The 19,391-nt window shown below is 51.0% G+C and overlaps 6 protein-coding genes across 6 annotated transcripts; 2 read left to right on the plus strand and 4 right to left on the minus strand.

Annotated features, from left to right (window-relative positions):
• Positions 1-33: 33 nt before the first annotated feature.
• L3040_009154 (uncharacterized protein) lies at positions 34-851 on the minus strand (the record flags this gene model as incomplete). The annotated part of the gene is made up of 3 exons (XM_066155870.1): positions 34-47; positions 177-448; positions 502-851. The coding sequence occupies 3 exons, from the start codon at positions 849-851 to the stop codon at positions 34-36; spliced, it is 636 nt and encodes a 211-aa protein (XP_066010151.1).
• An 842-nt stretch (positions 852-1,693) lies between these two features.
• On the minus strand, positions 1,694-5,430 carry L3040_009155 (uncharacterized protein; the record flags this gene model as incomplete). The annotated part of the gene is made up of 4 exons (XM_007293971.2): positions 1,694-1,963; positions 2,014-3,639; positions 4,682-5,279; positions 5,339-5,430. 4 exons carry the CDS (start codon positions 5,428-5,430, stop codon positions 1,694-1,696), a joined length of 2,586 nt encoding a protein of 861 aa, XP_007294033.2.
• Positions 5,431-6,218: 788 nt separating this feature from the next.
• On the plus strand, positions 6,219-9,492 carry L3040_009156 (uncharacterized protein; the record flags this gene model as incomplete). The annotated part of the gene is made up of 3 exons (XM_066155871.1): positions 6,219-6,434; positions 6,517-7,442; positions 7,488-9,492. 3 exons carry the CDS (start codon positions 6,219-6,221, stop codon positions 9,490-9,492), a joined length of 3,147 nt encoding a protein of 1,048 aa, XP_066010152.1.
• Positions 9,493-10,925: 1,433 nt separating this feature from the next.
• Positions 10,926-14,067, plus strand: L3040_009157 (uncharacterized protein; the record flags this gene model as incomplete). The annotated part of the gene is made up of 2 exons (XM_007293969.2): positions 10,926-12,299; positions 12,394-14,067. The coding sequence occupies 2 exons, from the start codon at positions 10,926-10,928 to the stop codon at positions 14,065-14,067; spliced, it is 3,048 nt and encodes a 1,015-aa protein (XP_007294031.2).
• A 2,146-nt stretch (positions 14,068-16,213) lies between these two features.
• L3040_009158 (uncharacterized protein) lies at positions 16,214-17,530 on the minus strand (the record flags this gene model as incomplete). The annotated part of the gene is made up of 6 exons (XM_007293968.2): positions 16,214-16,443; positions 16,536-16,774; positions 16,890-17,017; positions 17,067-17,138; positions 17,192-17,302; positions 17,354-17,530. 6 exons carry the CDS (start codon positions 17,528-17,530, stop codon positions 16,214-16,216), a joined length of 957 nt encoding a protein of 318 aa, XP_007294030.2.
• Positions 17,531-17,954: 424 nt separating this feature from the next.
• L3040_009159 (uncharacterized protein) lies at positions 17,955-18,829 on the minus strand (the record flags this gene model as incomplete). The annotated part of the gene is made up of 3 exons (XM_066155872.1): positions 17,955-18,610; positions 18,673-18,762; positions 18,814-18,829. 3 exons carry the CDS (start codon positions 18,827-18,829, stop codon positions 17,955-17,957), a joined length of 762 nt encoding a protein of 253 aa, XP_066010153.1.
• Positions 18,830-19,391: the final 562 nt, after the last annotated feature.

Below are 19,391 nucleotides of genomic sequence, written 5' to 3' on the forward strand. Positions count from 1 at the left end.
TTGGGACTCACTGTTGATAGCTGGACTCCCAGCTCAAATGACCTTATCTATATCCCAGAAAACTAAGTCAGTATCGGTTCTTCGATATCAAAAGAGCAGATGGACATGCTCCAAATAGCCAGGGTTCAGACCCAGCAGCGCCAGCCTGAGCCACCCAACAAGAGATATTTACTAACCGAACGTCTTCAGAATCGGGTTTGCAGCATCAATGAACTTCTCCAAATCCTTGTCCAGATTCGCCAGATCATCCTTGCGCTGCTTGTTCCCAGCCTGCAACGCCATCTTCTTCTTCAACAGCTCTTGTCTCTGATTCTCCAGAATCTGGCGATCCGTAAACTCATGCTCGATCCGCGCAAGCATCAGCTCGTTCTCGTCTAATTTGGCGTGTTCCGGGAACTGAGCAAGGAAAGCTTCGACTGGAATCAGGGGGAGCTGGGTGTATTTGTGACTACACAACTTCTTAGCCTCTGCAGTCTGTGATAATAGGGGAAGGGTATGTACTCGTAAGACTCGCACGCAGCAATCTCGGCCTGCAAATGCCGTTGCTCATAATACAGATTCTGCAGCTGCAAGTGCAGTTTATCGACCTCCTGGCGCGCCTCGGCAGTCACAGCTTTCGTCTCCCGCGCATTGACGTGCGCGTCTCTGTGCAGACCTCGCAGCTGCGCGAGGTAGGTCAGGAGTAGCTTCTGCTGCTTCGAGACTTGGATTTGGAAGTCGTGGGAGGGAGAGTCGGTCGGAGGTTGGGAGGAGACAAAGTCGAGGAGCTTGAGGGCTTGTTCTTGGGCTTGGGCAGAAGTTTCAAGGGCCAACCGGAGGCTGGGGTCTGTGACTATGTCTGTGATTGTCATGGCTGCTTTATTATTATCTCGAGAAGTCTGGCGGGGTGTTGATGGTGTTGAGGGTTGAGATGATCTATTTGGCTGAGCGGAATACGCGCCAAGATATCAGCCTCGTTCCGATCGACTAGAATATCACGTGTTCATTGTAATCGAGCTCCCAGGAGCAGGGACTTGAATACATGACTTCTTCGGCACATTTTGATAGACAAGAGTTCTAACAGAAGGGTCCGCCATCAAGCCTGCATCTCAATCTTGATATAAGGGCTCCGTTGGTCCAAATCCAGTTTGTGCAATAATACGGTTTCTAAAAACCAAGAGTTTAAAACGACGTTTCGCCAAGAAAATTTAATCGATCTTGAAAACTACTCTGTCGCGTATTCCTCTTGATTTCGATACATTATGATTCCTTCAGATTTTCTAAAAGCCATCAATATTCACGTGATTCCTGTTACATAGTTTCAACCGCTGAGTTATCGATAAAAAGGCAAGTAGCAAAAGTGGATCGAGCTGTTGAAATGAATAGCTTAGCTAGCATACAACTTCACAATCAGAATATAAGAAAACATTTAGCCGTAACTATACCGTTAGTACGAATTTGTATGAGGTGGCGAAACAGTTTGTATAACCTAGTTTGTTGTTCAATCGATCTTAGCGTTGGATCAAAGACCAACCTCCGCCTCAGGAGTTGGGACCAAACGACCTCTACAGTAAGCCTCTTCTGAAAGTCTGATTCGTGTATACATCTCAATGCATTATAATCCCTCATTCAATCATGAATCCATCCATCACTACGCTCAAACGCCACTAAACACGACAAACCTCCCAGACGAACACACCTAACATGATAGAGTTCATCCCCCAACCGTAATCTCAGCAGTAGGATCCTTCCTGATATCCAACTCCACAAGTCCCTCCTGGTTCTCAATCACTAGCCCCTTCTCGTTCGCCAAATGCAACAAGCAGATGAAGCAATAACTCGTCGAGATATCGTTCATCGCCTGTCTAGGGTAGACGCTTTGCAAGTTCTGCATTATGGACGTGAATTTCAGACTGCCGTCTTCGCCCTTTCTCGGTTCTGGTTGAGGGGTGGGCAACCTCCCAGGTGTTTGTGTTGGAAGATTCTATAACATGTAAGCTTGATGATGGGCATGACTGGAAAGAAACAACTTACGTCAAGAGCATCAATACCCATACCCTTCCATAGCTCCTCCTTCAATCTCCGAACATCGACCTTCTTCGCAACACGAGCATACTGCACGTACTCCGGTCTCATTCTGCGACTCTGCGTGACGAGCTGGGCTCCAAAGGCTCCTTCCTCTCCCTCGGGACGTTGTGTCATGCCGCCATCCATCACGTTGCCGATGCCTGCCACGCCACCCTCTCCACGATCCTCAGCACCTGGAGAAAAGTGATCACGGGCATCGGCAAACTCGATGTCATCCTCGTCGTCCATCCCTCCGGGAACAGGTAGGCCGTCGTCCTGGAAGAAGTTGGCGTCGTAATCGCCTTGAGCAGGTGCATCATCGGCCCCGGCCGGTCCTTCATTCTGCGCCCAGAAGGCTTCGTCGATTTCGCCTTCGGGAGCCTCTTCTTCCTTTCGTTGCCCAAAATTGTTCGTTTTCATGCCGGGCCCAGATCTGCGGCCGCCCATGCGGGCCTTGGGCTTCAAGAAGAGGCGCAGCAGTTGCTTTGAGTTGAAATGCTTGTCGTCGGGAAGAAGATTTCTGGTTTTTGACTTCCAGTCCTTCTTGGGTAGAGAAATGACGCTGTTCGACGATGCTGAAGTGTATATAGTCTCTGCCAGACTAGCCGAGAGAGGCGAAAAAAAGTCGATTTCGAAAAGTTCTTTCTCCTTGCGTGGCTTGGCTGCAGCAGCTGGTTTGTTGATGTCCTTGATCTTCCGGATTCTCCAATGCTCAGGTCCGGCCCAGTTCTTCTGCAATGCCTCGTCGAAGTAGCTCAGGATATCATCATGACCACCTTGCGTCTTTGCACCGTGGTCTAGAGATACAGCATACTCGCCAGTTTCAGTATCAAAAGCGCCAGCTCCCGCGCCATCTCCTTCCTCGCCATCACCACCTCCCATTCCGTCGTTGTCAAAGCCCCCGTCGTGAACACGCATCCTCGTTTCGATGGCAGCATCCCGCGCCCATGCCTCACCACCTTCACCAAATCCAGTGTCAATCGGAATGTCGAAGCCTCCGAGCAATCCATCTTCGTCATCATCGAAACCAACTGGGTTGTCATCATCGAGAAAGATTCCCGTCTTGTCACCAACAGCCCCCATCTCCTCTTCAGGCTGGTCTTTTTCTTGTCGCCAGTCTTCAGGTGCCTTCAAGAAGGGGATGTCCATTGTGCCGGATGGATCTCCAAGATCAAAGTTCTTCAGAGACGGGCAAATGTCCTGTTCGTCTAGGATATCAAGACTTGGGAAGAACTTGGCACCGAGAGCCGCGATGTCGATGTCTACATCTTCGTCGTCATCTTCTAAATCCTTCGCAGTTGTTTCGGCCAAGGAATCCGGATCTAACTCCTCTTCCTCCTCGAGGGCGTCTCCCTTTCGTTGTCTACCCTGACCCTCTCCGGATGCATCACCAGCATCGTCGCTGCTATCAAAGACAATTCGGCCCTGTGAATCAATTGCTAAATGATTCAGAAGTAGTCCCTTTGCGCCTCCCTCATCGAAATCTGCTGAGGCTTTCTTGAATAGCGGGTCGACTGAGAACTCGAGTTCAAATTTCTTCAACTGCAAGGCTGAGAAGGAACTTGCTAATGTTGCTTCAGAAGAGCGTTGTGCCTGCCCATGCGTTAGATGGTTGGTTTCGGAGGATGTTGACAAGAAAGCAAGCGAATTGGAATGGAGGAGTATGCGAAGTGGGCCTCGGTCCACGGCAAGCAGAAAAGGTTTTGCGGGAAACCGAAAAAACAAAAGCTGGCACCCGACTACTCGGAATTTTTGAGCCCTCTCAGAACCTCAAAACTTTACTGCAGGAGTCCCCAGATTCAGTGCGATGTAGATGCGGAACTGACTAATCCAATGGCCACATTGAAAGACGAGGGGAAAATAGCAAAAAGAGTCCAAGCGAATGCTTGGGGACATGAACTCTAGAGTAATTCTCAACTCTCTGACGGGGAGTCGAACCCCGATCTCCCGCGACTTGTCTATGACAAGCGGAAATCATGACCGTTAGACCATCAAAGATGCTGCTTGGAAGCTGCTTTATGCAAAGCGACGTCGAAATCGGCCTTATGTTGGCCAGTGTGCGAGGCGCAGGGACTAACCCCTGGCAGTCCTGGCCGGGCCCACGTAGCGTGACGGACGGAGGGAGCTGCAAACCCTGGCACTGATGCACAAAAAGGTGCTCAGAGAAGCTCAGTGAAGCCTTAACCAAATATTTCACCAGTAAATTTTTGGACCCCATCCGTTCTTGAGGCTACCCAAGAAGGGCAACCTTGTAGAAATTAAAAAGTCCATAAAAAAATACGACAGCAGGCATTCGCTAGTGCACATCTGAGGCCTCTCCTCCGTCGATGCTCGTATGTGACGTTTTTTATAACGACTGAGAAAATGCATCGTCGCCAACAGATTCGGGATGGGATTATGCCCGGCCTCTCAGAGCAAGCCAGGATATGGGGTTTTCGGTTTTATGGAAAGGAATAACGACAGCATTCTTTTCGGAAAACAAAGTAGAGGTTACTAGAGTCCGATTAAATCGCGCTTGCGATTCCATCTTGCCCATGGCCCCCGGACACCATCACTGCCGCCGTGGCAACCACTGACATGAATAATACCGCAAAGCATCGATCGCAGAACCCAAGAAAAAGTATAGCAGACTCACCCGCTTCTTCGGCTTCTTCCTCACAACTCCATCCTCGTCCTCAACCTCCTCTTCACTTTCTTCTCCCTCATCGCCTTCGCCCTTCTTCTTCTTGTTGTTCCCGCCGTCTGCCAGGCCGCTGAGAAGTTTTCCCGTTTCCGTAGCCACCGAGTCGACTCTGCTGGTGTAAATCTTGACGCATCCGTCCAGGGTCACACTGGCTCTCTGAAAATTGACACCATCGCCCTCTTTCAGCAAGGACATGTCATGAAAGTAATCGATCAGGGCGAAGTTCCAAGAGTTGGCGGCATTAATCTTGTTGTCCGTAGCCATCTTCATCCATTCCTCAAAATTGGCCAGCAGCGGTACGCGCTTCATGGGCGTCACCGCCGTTCCCCCGACAATCATCACTCCTCCCTCAAGATCGTCCCTGTTTCCCAGGGTTCGGCGCGGTGTCTTGGGGTTAGATGACGGCGAGGAACTTCCCGCCCGCTCGAAGTTGCTCAGTTTGCGCATAGGGGATGCGGCAGCTTTGATCTGATTCATCTGCATATCGTGCAGCGCATGCCGCGATTGCAACCGTTTCGCCTTCTCCTGTGCGTCGTCGTTGAGAGGGATTCTGGGTGAGTGTTAGACAAGGGCTTTTTCGGATTGGAGCCGTCAAAGGATCGATCGTACTTGACTGGCGATTTGAAAGGGGATGCGGCGAGGGATCCAGAGACGGAGCGACCGTTACTGGATCCACGCGGGTTTTGCGCAACTCGAGGCATCGTGAGGGTTGTCGTTGCGAGTGTGCGTTGGTGTTGGTGTTGATTTTGGTGGTTGGTGATGGAAATTCGGTGTTGACTTTCGGACGCGATTTGTTTTGAAACACCCGCGCCGGGCAACCAGGATAATAGGCAGAATGTGGCGGGTGCATGTTCGGCTACCGTATACTCACTACGTACTGGTAAGTACTACGTAGCTGCTGTCCTGCGGCGCAGCGGCGCAGAAGCCGTACGGCCATCTTGTTACCTACCGCTATGAAGGCTTGATTACGGAGTACCCTTGAATATCATTTTATCATTCCTTGCTAACATGCGAATTTCACCTGAATCAGTTCCTCGACTCGGTGACATCTTCCCTGACACGGGTGACGTGCGACGTGCGACGTTTCTATCCGTACCGTAGTTGGCAATCAAATACCTATCGATAGTTGGTACCTTTCCTCTAAGTACCTGTCAAGCCCCATAGGTAGGTAGATCTTGCCCTTGCTGCCTCCGTCATGGTGCTTTTTGGTCCGGGTGAGGTGAGGTGGCTTAGTCGAAACAGAGCATCACTTGATTAATGTCCAACCAAGCAAGCACTTAACAAAATGCGTGAAAGCCCTCCTCGGCCTCGCCCCTATCCACCCATGGCCATCTCGTCCTCTCTCACCCTACTCCTACTCCTACTCCTTCTCCCCCGGCTTCAGTAATGCCAGTAATCGCACCTGCATAGAATCAATCAATCAATCATCCGCCGTCGTTCTCCTGCAGACCATGCGTGGGGGACCATGCGACAACCATCGCCCACGACGATGCCGAATCGCACACCGGGACCTCCCAGAAGATTCCGATTCCGATTCCGATTCCGCGCATTCTACATCACCGTACTCGTGGTCTCTCTGTTTGCCGTCCTAAGTCTCGTCGCCGACCAGTCTGCTAGATATCGTCATGGTGCGCAATACGGGGTAGCACAACGGAGAGCGTTGGCTGAGTTGGACGTTCACAGACTCGTAAGGAGGGATGAGGAGGTCAGTCACGCCCAATATTTCCAGGAACCACCCTCCTACCATTCCAGATGGGCCTGTAGACTAATCATTATCGGCCCTGTAGTGTCGTCTGGTCCACCATGCGCAAGATAAATGCGCCTTCATCAAAGCGAATTGCCCAGATGAAGAAGCGGGCCTCTTCTCGTACCTGTCTCTATACTATTGCGACCTCCAAAATGCTCAGCCAATCGCCTTCGCAATACTTTCGCTATGGCTTGCACTTCTATTCACAACGATCGGCATCGCTGCCTCGGACTTTTTCTGCATAAATCTGAGCACCATCGCATCCATACTGGGAATGAGCGAGAGCATGGCGGGAGTTACCTTTCTGGCGTTCGGCAACGGAAGCCCCGACGTCTTTTCAACCTTTGCAGCGATGAGCTCCCACAGTGGAAGTCTGGCTGTCGGAGAGTTGATAGGAGCCGCAGGATTCATCACTGCTGTCGTAGCAGGCTCAATGGCATTGGTGCGGGAGTTCAAGGTCGGGAAGAAGACTTTCGTTAGAGACGTCGGGTTCTTTATCGTTGCAGCCAGCTTCAGTATGCTGTTCCTAGCCGATGGTGCTCTACATTTATGGGAATGCTGCGTCATGGTTGCGTTCTACGTTTTCTACGTGGTAGTGGTTGTGGTATGGCATTGGTACCTCACACGGCGCCGGCAAAACCGCGAGCGCGAAGCAGCCGCTCGTGGTCAGTATCTTGCAATGGCGAATGAGGAGATAGAGGTCACCGAAGAAGCTGACCATGACGAGGAAGCTCCGACAGGAACAGGAGGGAGGCGATATAGAGATGTCGAAGACTTTGCAGCATTGGAAGATGGCGGAAGAAGTCCGCTGTTGGGACCACAAGATGACAGTGACGAAGACGGGGAGGGAGGGATGCAGCTAGCGGCCGAGATGGCGAGTAGTATGCGAGTCACAAGACCGTCTGGGAGCCGCAGGAACACCATCACTCCGATCCGCCCAAGTCTAGTAGGTGCCCTGGAGTTTAGGTCAGTCCTCTCCTCGCTGCAAAAAACTCGAGGATCACGTGGTAGGCCTATCCATCTTCGTCGGTATTCTGATGATCCGACGGCGGGCTTCCTAGCGCAAGTAGGCAGCTCGGCCTCAGGAGGGAGTGGGGTACGGTCAGAGCGATATAGCGACAACTCATCAGATGCCGGTATCACGTCAGTAAATGTCAGTAATGCATCTTCAGGGCTCAAGTCGCTCCCTGTCAGGACAAGGGCTGTCTCCATGAACGATGCAGCTAGAACCAAATCAACAGACCCTGCTGCTTTCAGTGTGGCATCCATCCCAAACATTGGCGTCGTTGCTGCAACTCCAACCTTCCCAACACATCTTCAGGTGCCGGAGCCAGAACCGGCCCGAAGTTCAACGACATCATCGGGACGGCCTCCAGCGTCGCCCACGTTCTCTGTATCCCCTCCGCCATCTGTTAGAGATCCCAGTCCGGCTCCTTCAAATGAACGTTCCAGGCGTGATACGCTTGCACCACCGGACGAGGGGTTTCCAGGCGCAAAACATCTTCGGCTAGACTACTCTAAAGACCAGGAGACACTTGGGGACTCTTCTCATGAAACACCAAATATGAGATCTAGATCTGTTGAAAGGCCGCGACTCCAGATCCCGGGAAGCTCATCTAGGGAAAGCTCTTATACCCGAACATTATCACCCATCATTCAGTTCCCAGCCTTCACGGACTCGCCTGCACCGATGTCAGCTATGAGCTCAATGGCTCCAAGTATCATTCTACCAGAACCAGAAATGGGCCCTGATTCAGTCTACGGTAGTCACGACCTGGATTACCAGGAAAAGCCAATCTGGTGGTGGCCATACCGATATCTCCCTAGTCCGTATACCATGGGCTCCATCCTCTTTCCCACACTGTGTACATGGCGAGAGAAGTCGATCTGGGACAAGTTCGTGGGTGTGATATCAGCACCTAGCATCTTTCTTCTGGCAATCACTCTTCCAGTTGTCGAGTCCGAATCTGAGGACGACGAAGAGGAACAGGTTGTGCCTGGCGTAGGGACCCCATCCGTGCGGACGATGTCTAGATCGCATAGTAATTCCATTTCTCTCTTAACAACAAACAGCCAATCACCGGAGAACGAACCAGAATGGATACGTTATCGACGGGCGACGGAGTCACATCACTCGCGATCTCGAGGATACAGTGGGCACAACACAGCAGCCGTAGCTGTCTCTGCAGAGAATCATCACCATCAGTCCCACTTACACCCTCAGCACAAGTCGGTTTCCCGGGAAGGCAATCCATCAAACAGCCCAACTGCAGTGCCAACCGAGGACTGGAATCGCTGGCTCGTAGCAGTCCAAATTTTCACTGCTCCATTATTCGTGGTCATCATTGTCTGGGCCAACAGTGCCGAGGGAAATTCACGACTTTTATTCCGGCTAGTCGTGTACTCTCTCCTGGGCTCCCTCGTCGCCTTCGGGATCCTAGTGCTTACCACTTCGCCAAGTAAACCTCCCAAATACCGTTTCATTCTCTGTTTCCTCGGCTTCGTCGTCGCCATCGCCTGGATCTCCACCATCGCCAACGAAGTCGTTGGCGCTCTCAAAGCCATCGGTGTCATTCTTGGAATTTCAGACGCCATTCTTGGACTCACCATTTTCGCCGTCGGCAATTCTCTCGGCGATTTAGTGGCCGATATCACAGTCGCTCGTCTTGGATACCCAGTCATGGCTCTCTCAGCTTGTTTCGGTGGTCCCATGCTCAATATCCTGCTCGGCATTGGCCTCAGTGGGATGTATATGACCATCAAAGGTGCGAACCACAAGCACGCCAAGCACCCGAACAAGAAAATCAATTACAAGCCGTATCAAATTGAAGTCAGCAGCACGTTGATGATCAGCGCTGCCACCCTGCTGATCACGCTTGTCGGGCTGTTGATTGCTGTTCCGCTTAACAAATGGGTCATGAGCAGGAAGATCGGGTGGGGGCTGATAATGCTCTGGGGCGTGTCGACGATGCTTAACCTGGTGGTTGAGGTCAGTGGTGTTTTTGACACGAAGTAGGCAATGGTAATAGGTCGGCAGGGTTTGCTTGTAGGTCGTCCATACAGAGCGGGGATACCTAGTAAAGGAAAGGAAAGCCACCGATGTAGATAACAGCATAAAGATCTCACACCAAGGAGAAATCTGTTTTTATAATTCGGGTTCTCTGGTACATGACCAGTAGCGAAGCATTGGAATATAAACCCAGTTCAACGTTACCGAACGTATCAACAAGCACTAATCTACAAGTCGGTCTGATATTCTCGACCCTCTGTCACATTCTCACTAGCACGGGGGAAAGGACTTTGGCTTCCGGTACTTGTAGGTAGCGGTAGCTCGAGCGTAAGTAGCACCACAACCATCAGCGGTGCTTCTTGCTTGTTTATTCTAGCTGCAACGCCTCCCGCTTGGGAATGGGAAAGGAATGAAATCTTTTTCGAAGAGCAATTCTCTGATTGGTGATGGTAGGATAGATAGGATCGACAGAGGTCATTAACAGGATCGAAATTTAAGTAATGATCAGGATCAAATCAAAGGCGTGGACGACGTTTAGTGGGCTGCTTATACCTAGCTGAGGGAGTAGAGGGAGGGAGTAGAGGGAGGGAGTGAATGGGTGGCAATCTGGGAAAGGATTGGGTTTGGTTTTGGGATTGAGTTTGGGATTGGGGATGGAGGGGTTTTTTTCTTCTTTTTCTTTTTCTTTTTTTTTTCATGTTCGTTAATGAGGTATAGGTCGGTATATACAGCTCGGTATAGACGGAGATGGATGTGGAGATGTGAAGACGTCAAGATTTATCTCTTCCTGGGCTGAAACGTGGTTCGTGGGGACATGGGTTGACGTTCCATTTAATCTTCAAGATGGTGCTATTTTAGATCAAAGCCAGCGCCGTCTTCTTCGCCCTACCAATTCGCCGTGTATGTCGCCGCTTTTGAGTAGTAGGTACCTAGGTGAGCTATTGTTCTTACGATCTAGTCTAGATAACACGGAAGAGTCTTGCTAGAGTAGCGGAATTGCCTGGATCGATGAAAGGTGTTGGTTAGCTTGGGTCCTCTGCCTGCTCCGATCTGATTGGGACTGTCGTCGTAGTCCCTCAACATAAGAAGTACGGAGTTGTCAAGTGTGTAGCATTGTATGTACCAAAGAGCCAACGGGTGTCTCTGACGCTCTCGACCAACCCCTGATCTCAAGTCGTCGTTACTGCCACCCCAAACATTTGCGTGAATCACCAGAAATACGAAGCAACCCCACCAACCTCAACTCCAATATCAATACCAACTCGAACACTACCACTACCACTCCCTGACTTCTCTTCTCGACTCAACTCAACTCAACTCTATCGGATCCGCAACAAAACAAAACAAAGCCACCCTCCCCCTTCATTCCTCTCGTATCTCCCATCGCGACAGATCAGCAATCTCCACTCGCCCCCGGATCCTTTCACACACCTATGCCAATGACAACCGCTGGCCCCAATGCGCGAACAGACTCTCATTTTCTGACGGCCACCCAACCCTTGCAACATCATCGACTTGACAACAACATCATCAATCAACAACTTGCGAGCTTGAGCGATAGCAATCGTAAACCACGACAGGCGCGCAAGCCATCCCCTGGCCTTGCTGCACGCCTCAGGGCCTTGGGCTTTGGCAAAAACTCGAATGGATCCACGCCGTGTCGCTCCCCTACCCACGATCGAATTGGACGGATCCCTGAGGACCAGATTCAGAAACTCGACCTCATTCACCGCGCCAACTCCGTGAAAGTTTTGCAGTCTCCTAGCATTCACTCGCGCGGACGTGCATGGAGCGGCACCAGTGGACACCTCACACCTCAAGTTACAGGCGGAAGCTTCACGAGTTACAACGAGATTCCGCCTATCGAATTTCTACCGCAGGCTGATCTGAGCGTTTTTGAAGAAGGAAGACAATCTCGAGTTGAATCTGCGGCGAGTGAGCGAGAGGAGGGAATGAGCACACGTACGGAGGAGATTGACATGGACTCGCAGAAGTCCCGGCTGCCTGAACACACCAATGGGAATGGGACGCAGGCCATGTTGGATACCAAGCAGGCTCACATCGAGAGAGAGATACCTCCGGATGATGAGACGCCGCCGCCGCCTATAGCCAAAGACACTCCTCCGGGAGGTACGGCGCCTGGCGAATTCCAGGCAGATTCCTCTTCGTACTTCAATCCATTTCGGCTCCAGCGGCCGGGCTCTATCTACACACTCTCCCGGGTTTCCTTTGCCAGCCAATTGGCTCAATTGACCTCGCTACAGCTCCCCGATGCCGAGTCGCTCTCCACAAAGGTTTCCGCCATCCCAACCTCCGTAGCTGCCTCGAAGGCACTGATGGGAGCCGCGGAACAAATCAGGAGTTGGATATCGAAGGCATCTGAAGTAGTATCAGGTCTTGACGGCGAGGATGATGTCGAATGGGCTGCTGCGGGCGGGAGAGAAGGATTGGAGGAAGTCGATAATGCCATAGTCAGGTTTACGGAACTCATTAATGTTTATGTTTCAGCAATCGAATCGCTACAATCACGGCCAGACATAGCTTCAGTCTCTGCCGACGAGCTCAGGAAGGTTGTGCTACAGGTCGAGACCATCCTCTCCGAGTGGGAGAATATTCGACGGACATTGAAAGGGGTCAAGAACTCTGTAGAGCTTGCCATGGAATGGGAGGAGCTTTGGAATATCGTCTTGGGAGATATTGGAAACGAAATGGACGTGCTGGCCCGACTGGTATTCGAGATGGAGGAGAAGAGACACAGATCCTTGATGGCAGAAACAGGTGCAGATGGGGGAGTGGATTTGAACGAACTTGAGGTCAGTGAATCTCCAGCGCCGCGTGGCTTAGCACACCTTGCACACTGTTTCCCGTTGGACAATCGGATACACAACATACTGACTTATTGAGCAGACCATAGTAGAAGAGACTCCCCCGTCAAAGACGAAACTGGCTGTGGCCACTCGTTTCAGCGTACCAGGAACCTCATTCCCGCTTAGTCCAAGCTCCCCTCATCCTGCAGCCCTTTCATCTCAGGATGATTCAAGCTTGCTGGCTTTATTTGCAAGAATGCAGCCTTTACGAGCTTCCCTGGACTTTCTCCCAATGAGGCTTTCAAATTTCCATCACCGAGCAGAAAAGATATTTCCTACAGCTTGCCAAGAGCTTGAAACCCGACGGGCTGGGCTAGAGGGCAGCTGGAAGAATCTTGAAAAGGATGCTGAATCTCTTAGAAGAGAGTTAGGCGAAGATCGTTGGGTTCTAGTCTTCCGAGGGGCTGGTCGACAGGCACAGAAAATGTATGAGTCCGTTAATCGAAGTGTCACCAAGCTCAAGGAGGTAGTGGAATCCGGAATTCATCTTCAGAGCCCAGGTTCGATGGGCAAGAAGATTGAAAGTTACGAGGCAAAGAAGATGCACTATGGACCGGCTATTGAGCGTGTCTTGTCCATCATCGAGAGAGGAGTGAAAGATCGCCTTACGGTTAATGGGGAGATCTTACGTCTTCATTCCGAGATGCATCGCAAATGGGATGCATTAAAGGAACAGATGAGCGAGCTTGATACGAGTCTCGAGGAAATACAAGCGGACAAGAAGAACCAGCAACTTCGCGACTCGATTTCCAGCATGCTCTCGAACGACCGATCCACGCTTGGAAGCCACTATGACACTCCAGGCAGCTCGCCAGCCTCTTCGGTGGTGCTGAGTGGTGTTAACAGCGGCGTTGGAGACATGGCGACACCTGTCAAGAACGGCAAAGTCCGTTCTGGCAGCAGTCTCCCAAAGCCAGGTGCCCGGAGAGTAAGCAACCCTGGTGCAAGCCAGCTGCCTCGAAAGGGATTGACCAACCGACTTTCGACTATTGCTGCTCCTGTCACACGTGCCTCTCCTTCACCGGCTTCGTCCAGACACGGCTCGGCTACGCCAACAGGAAATCGTCTCCCACGACCATCGTCGACTCACAACCCGGATGGAAGGCCACGATGGAACTCGAGTGTTATCATTCAAGACAATTTGACTGGCCATAACTTCAAGCCCTTGAGCTTGACAACCCCAAGTCCCCATGCCAGGACCAAGCCACCTTCCGCCCACGCAAACCGCCACCTTTCGGTCGACTCCAAACTACCCTTACGGTCGCCACTTAGCCGCGAAAATACGGCTTCGCCCGCACCAGAAAGCACACCCTCACGCAAATCACATTCCCGTGCTGGCACCCGCCGCACCAGCCCAGGTCCCTACTCCCAGCAAGTCCTCAGTCAAAACTCGCTGCCTACCCGCCCCCGCATGCTCACATCCAAAAGCTCCATGTCCAATCTCGCGAACTCAACAAACCGACGGGCGTCGTTCCAGCCTCAAGCCAGCGACCCGAATACCTTCAGCAGTCCTCTTTCGAAAGCTTCAAGACCCATGAGCTCCCTGGCTACGAACAGACGCGTGAGTCTGCTGCCTCAACCCCGGGGGAGACAGAGCTCGGGCTCGAATGTCACGGGACGGGAGACTCCGCAGGTGAGAGTTGGGAGCGCCATGAGAACCAATAGCCGGATGGGCACTAGCGGTAATGGGCATGAGAAGAAACCGTGGAAGTGAAGCACTCCACTCCTCGGCATATATCTTGGCGTTATTTTGGGTTGGTTATCTAGATTCCTTCGCAGTGGCTTGGGTTGGCGTTACACTCTTTTCGAAGCAGAGTATGGCGCAGGTAAAGCGTACAGGAAGGAGGCATCCTTCATTCTCAGTGGATCTGTTCTACCTTTTTCCTTCCCGGTTCTACCCTCTGCAGAGGGGGACGTTTTTTGAGACTTTCGGGTCCGCTTCTTCTATTCGAGGGCTTGGACTCTAATCTTTTTTTGAGCGATGCGAACGAGGGCTTGGACTCTTATCTTCTTGAGCGATGCGAATGGTGCCGGTGTCGGAGTAATGTTTTGATATGTGTGTGTGTGTATGAGAGAGAGAGAGAGAGAGAGCACGCGGGAGTTTTTTTTTCCAGTGGTTTTTTTTTCCCTTTCCCGGCGAAGCGTACCTTCCTACACAGTCAGATAGATATGCGTGCCGGACCTGGATGCGGGTGAAGGGGGGGGTTGCTGTGTGTATGTATTGTATGAATAGTGAGCGACGGAGGGGGGTGGGGGATGATGGATGGGGTCTGAGCGAGAAAGGGATCGGGATTGGGACTGGTCGGTTGGTTGGTCGGTGTGTGACTTTTTGTGAATTGAATGTATGAGAGAAGGGAAGATAAAGGTGGTGGAAGGGGTGGGTGGGTAGGTGATAGAAGATAAACGAGAAGAAGAAGAGGAAAAAATGATACCAGATTTCGTCGTCGTCGTGTATGGAGATAACAGATGACTTCTTTTTTTAAAAAAAATGTTTTTACTATAAGTAAATGGAAAATGTAGTGAGAGGGAGAAGGGAGAGGGAGGAGAGGAGAGGGAAGAAGAGGAACCCCCCGGAAGAAAAAGAAGATCCAGAATGGGACGGTAGATGGATAGATGGATAGATAGATACCCTTGATCTTCTTCCTCTTCTTCCCCCTCCTCTATCCCGCGTATCCATATCTATCCATCCATCTATCCATCCATCCAGCATGTATATCCAATATCCATCTATTACTATTACTATTACTATTCACCCAAAGGAAAGACCACACACACCCCTCTTTCAGCCCCCCCCCCCGAAAAAAGAAGGGAAAATTGAGCAAAAGGGATTTTATCGATTTTTTAAATTTATTATGATTAATATTATTATTATTATTATTTTTTTTAAAAAAAGGGCCATCTTTCTATCGTTCTCACCCCTCCTTTTATATATATATATATATACATCTTCCCTTTCAAAAGTGAATAAACATGCATGCCGTTACACAATAGTCAGTGCGCCGACTTTCTACCTGCGGACGTCTTTCAACATCGTCGTTGTCGTTGTCGACCGAGTGAGCGACGAGGGTCTCTGGTAGCACAGCGAATGGCATAGACGTGCCAGGTGAATCAGAAAGAGAGGGAGAGAGATGGAAGACGTATTGGGTAGATCAGCATTAGGGGTTCGGTCCTGCCATAACGAGCTCTTTGGAAAAGGGTGTGTAGTTGTTGCTTGCGCAGTGATCAATACCATAGAATACAAGAATCGAGATCATCCACCCGTGAAGGTTGATGGCAAAAGCAAGCAAGCAAGCAATGTACGTGGACAGAGATGGATTTGGTTGTCGGCCCTCATGTGAAATGCCTGGCTCTGGGCCGGGCAGGAAGAGCTGGACTTCTGGGCTGTCGGGCGACTGTGGTGGCCCGACTCGCTTGAGTAGAGGGACTGTTCATGGACTAGACATAGACACAACTAGAACCTCCGGATGCGATTCGCAAGATGGGGCTCTTCACGGACTGACCTTGGTACGCTAGCAGTATAACGCATATAATGCATTAGCGGTGGAGATCTAGAGATCTAGAGGTTTGAAGGGGTCAATTGTGTAGGGTGAAACTTGATGATACTTCCACTTGACCATATCCAGTGATCATCTTTCCATTGTGAGTACAGTAGTACTTCGCCGGTTGACTTGCAGGATCCCGTGCTATATCAAAGTCTTGTCCATCATCCACTGATGCGAAGCCCGATGATGACCTTCGGCGCCGCCCTACAGCGCGGCCGTGTCGACCTCGTGAGATTCACCGGCAGACTCGTTCGATTTTTCCCCCTCTCTCGACTCCCCCACGGTACCGGAGTCACGAGCGTGGTGATTGCCAGTCCCTTATGCGGATCCGCGATCGCCCGGTCCAGTCCCATGGTATCCTTTGAGAGACGAGCATGGGACGCCATTCTTCTCGAGGAAAGCTGTGTCGACCTTGACGCCAAAAATATTGTGGAAGGTCGAGTCTTTAGGCAGTAGGGGCGCACTTAGACTGACCGACCCCTTGATGCCACGAGGAGCGTTCTGGCCGGTCGACAGCGTCGTGTTGTACAAGAAGATCTGGTTGTCACCTGTGATGGTATCAGTACTGCGTCAGGATACACTGGCTTGGGGGTTGAGGAGCGTTATGAGTCAGATCTGCATTATAAGAGCCTGTTCTTACAGTTGATGCCACGAGTGAATATTGGCTGGTTGGTAACGTTAATATAGAAGTTTACTGGCCAAGGACCGACTTCCCAGGTTGGAGTGTATTTTTGCGAGACTGTTAGGTGGGAGGGGGAGGTTGCATTAGTGGCAAATGCGGTGGTGTAGGCATCAAAGGAGATCTCCCCTGGGCAGCTTTGGGAAGAAGAATATGCGTAGGCCTCTAGGTTCGGCTTGAAGGTGGATGGGACAGGTATGCTGAACATGAGTTAGCGAGTCCGGTCGTCCTTTCAAGATCCTATTCAAACATCGCCTTGGCGTTACACCATTTCGCTTTCCAGAATACAACGCCGGACGTCAGGGTAAAGCTTACGTTCCATCCGTGCCCGCGCCGGCGATAGCCAACACGTTCGAATATGTTAGGAGGAGATACTTGTTGTAGTTGAAGCTCGAGTACCCATCTCCAAGCAGATCAACGAAAGGGAAGAAGACGTGAACAGACTGGCTTGATTCAGCATCTTGGGTGGCGAATATCGGGGATCTATATTACCTGGAAGTCATCCAAAGCGAAGTTGAGGCTGGCCACACCAACGTCGTGATCGACACCTGATCTTACTACGAGCTGTTGTGCGATTGTCAGCTTGTGGCGCTATTCTGAGAGAAGTTCTCGCTTACAGGATATGAGTCTCTGGGAAAGCCAGGAAGGATTTCGCGATATGCATTCTCGTTGATGCCCCATTGCCGAGGAATAACAGACCGAGCTACCGAAAACGGGATTGGAATAACCTGTTGATATGAGCCTGGGTTCACGACTCGGAGCAGGGAAATCCCACTTACTACGATGGTACTGTTGAACGTACCAGTGACGCCGCTCGGATAAGTTGACTTGATAGGGTTTGGAGACGATTCCTGACTACGAGGTCCAAGTTGGCCAAGCTGAGGAGAAGGTGCCGCGACGACAAAGGTCAGGCTACAGAGGCCGATGACCCACGACGAGAAGGCGCCGGATTTCATGATTACCGTGAGATGGAGGTATCTGTTGACTCCTCCGGGTGTTGGAATTGGTCGTACCCGACCGATGTTGTAAATGAAGATGACGTTGGCCCTACCGGCGCCCTCCTGATTGGAGACATTTCACGAAAAGAAATAGTCGCAACGGATATTGGTGTGACCTGACTCGGGTTAGAACTGCCTAGAAGTCAACAAAATCACAAAAATGGCAGCCGAGAAATGGTGGGGCTGGAATGGGTGTGTATCTGAAGGGATGCATTCCAACGTGAACAATAACAGCACTCGAGTCCCGGAACAGAAGTGCTGAAATCAACCTGAACGTTACCGGGCAGATTAAAGTTATCAGCCTCATGCGAGGTTGTCAAATACTGTGGGTGACATTGCAATACCATTATTTCCGCCGCTCATCTCAGCCATCAACACTCGCTCAAGCCAGGTGCTTGCTGAACCACTCCGTCCCCTGCTTCTCAGCATCATCCATGGCCTTCTTATCCTTCTCGGAGCTCCAGTCGCTCCTTAACGCAAATCCATGAACCTGGTCTTCGTAAATCCTCAACTCGTGCGGCAGTGCCGTCTTCTTCGCCATCAAATCCTGGATCTGCCCAACAGCAGCGATACCCAGCAACGAGTCTTTGTCTCCCACAGCCAAACTGAGCGGCTTGGTGACTGCATCAAAATCGCCAGGGATGGCCACCAGCGATGGATGGCACGCATACGCAGCATCAGCGACGCCGTGCGCGGCGAGAATGGCGTATCGGCCTCCCCAGCAGAAGCCGAGGGCCCCGACTTTCCCGGTCCCAGGAATCTGGCGGACGTCCTTGAAGAAGTTCTCAATAATGGGTTTGGTGATAGCCTCGCTATGCCTGATGAGCCATGGAGGAAAGGTCGTACCGACGACGGCTGTGGCTTTCGTCTTCTCGATCATGGTCATTTGCTCGCGGGTCTTGAGTGGCGGCTCAACCGAATTGAGGAAGTCGAGGGGAAGAGAATCGCCCTGGTGTACGTCGGGAATGTAGCAGTAGAACCCGGCTTTGGCATAGTTGTCTGCTAGCAGACGAACATTTTTAAACTCCCAGCCGAAGACTGGAGATGTATGATAAGTCTGAGTGTGATCGGGTGTTCATGGTGATGGGATGGAATCTCACTGTCTACAATGAAGACAATTGTCTTGGCCTTGGATCCATCTGAAGGAGCAGCAACGTATGTCTGGACATGTCCGATGGTCTCAATTTTGCCTGTAGGAGTACCATCATGTACCTTGCCTGAGAGACAGCAAGAGCTCATACCAACTCCGGTAGACATTGTAGTATGCGACGAAAGCATCCAAATAGAATGTCAATTCGAAGAGCAATTGCAGATCAAAGACCGGAACATGAAGAGGTTGATGGGTCGGGACAAATAACGATTAAATACCTCGAAAGCAATTCCTCGGTTAGTTAGTTAGCCTAGAGAATCGGGGAGATCTACTGTCCAATCAAAACGCTTGAGCGATATGGTACTGTGAGAGCAAGGATGCGGCTGTTATGTCAGATGTGATTGTCGCATTTTACAAGTCATCGTCGGCTCGCTTAGGTGGGCACTGGGCCTCCTTACAGCCTCCGTTTCGCCTTTGCTTCCATCGATTATGGCTTAACAACGAAAGAAGCTATACTATTGGAACCTGAATGCTTAAATCGACGCAATCGTGCTCTTTTTTAAATATAGGAATTTTAATATTGAAGCTTTATTCGTTGTCAAGTTATTTCGAATATATCCAAACATACTCGGTTCGTAACGCATTCGCTTTCGTAACGCAATCGCTTATACCGATTGAGACCGAGAGGGCTGTAAGGAGGCCCACCCAAGCGAGCCGACGATTAGGTAG

Source organism: Drepanopeziza brunnea, assembly GCF_022702325.1.
Source record: "Drepanopeziza brunnea f. sp. 'multigermtubi' strain 214-2 chromosome Unknown ctg19, whole genome shotgun sequence".
NCBI classification, from domain to species: Eukaryota; Fungi; Ascomycota; class Leotiomycetes; order Helotiales; family Drepanopezizaceae; genus Drepanopeziza; species Drepanopeziza brunnea.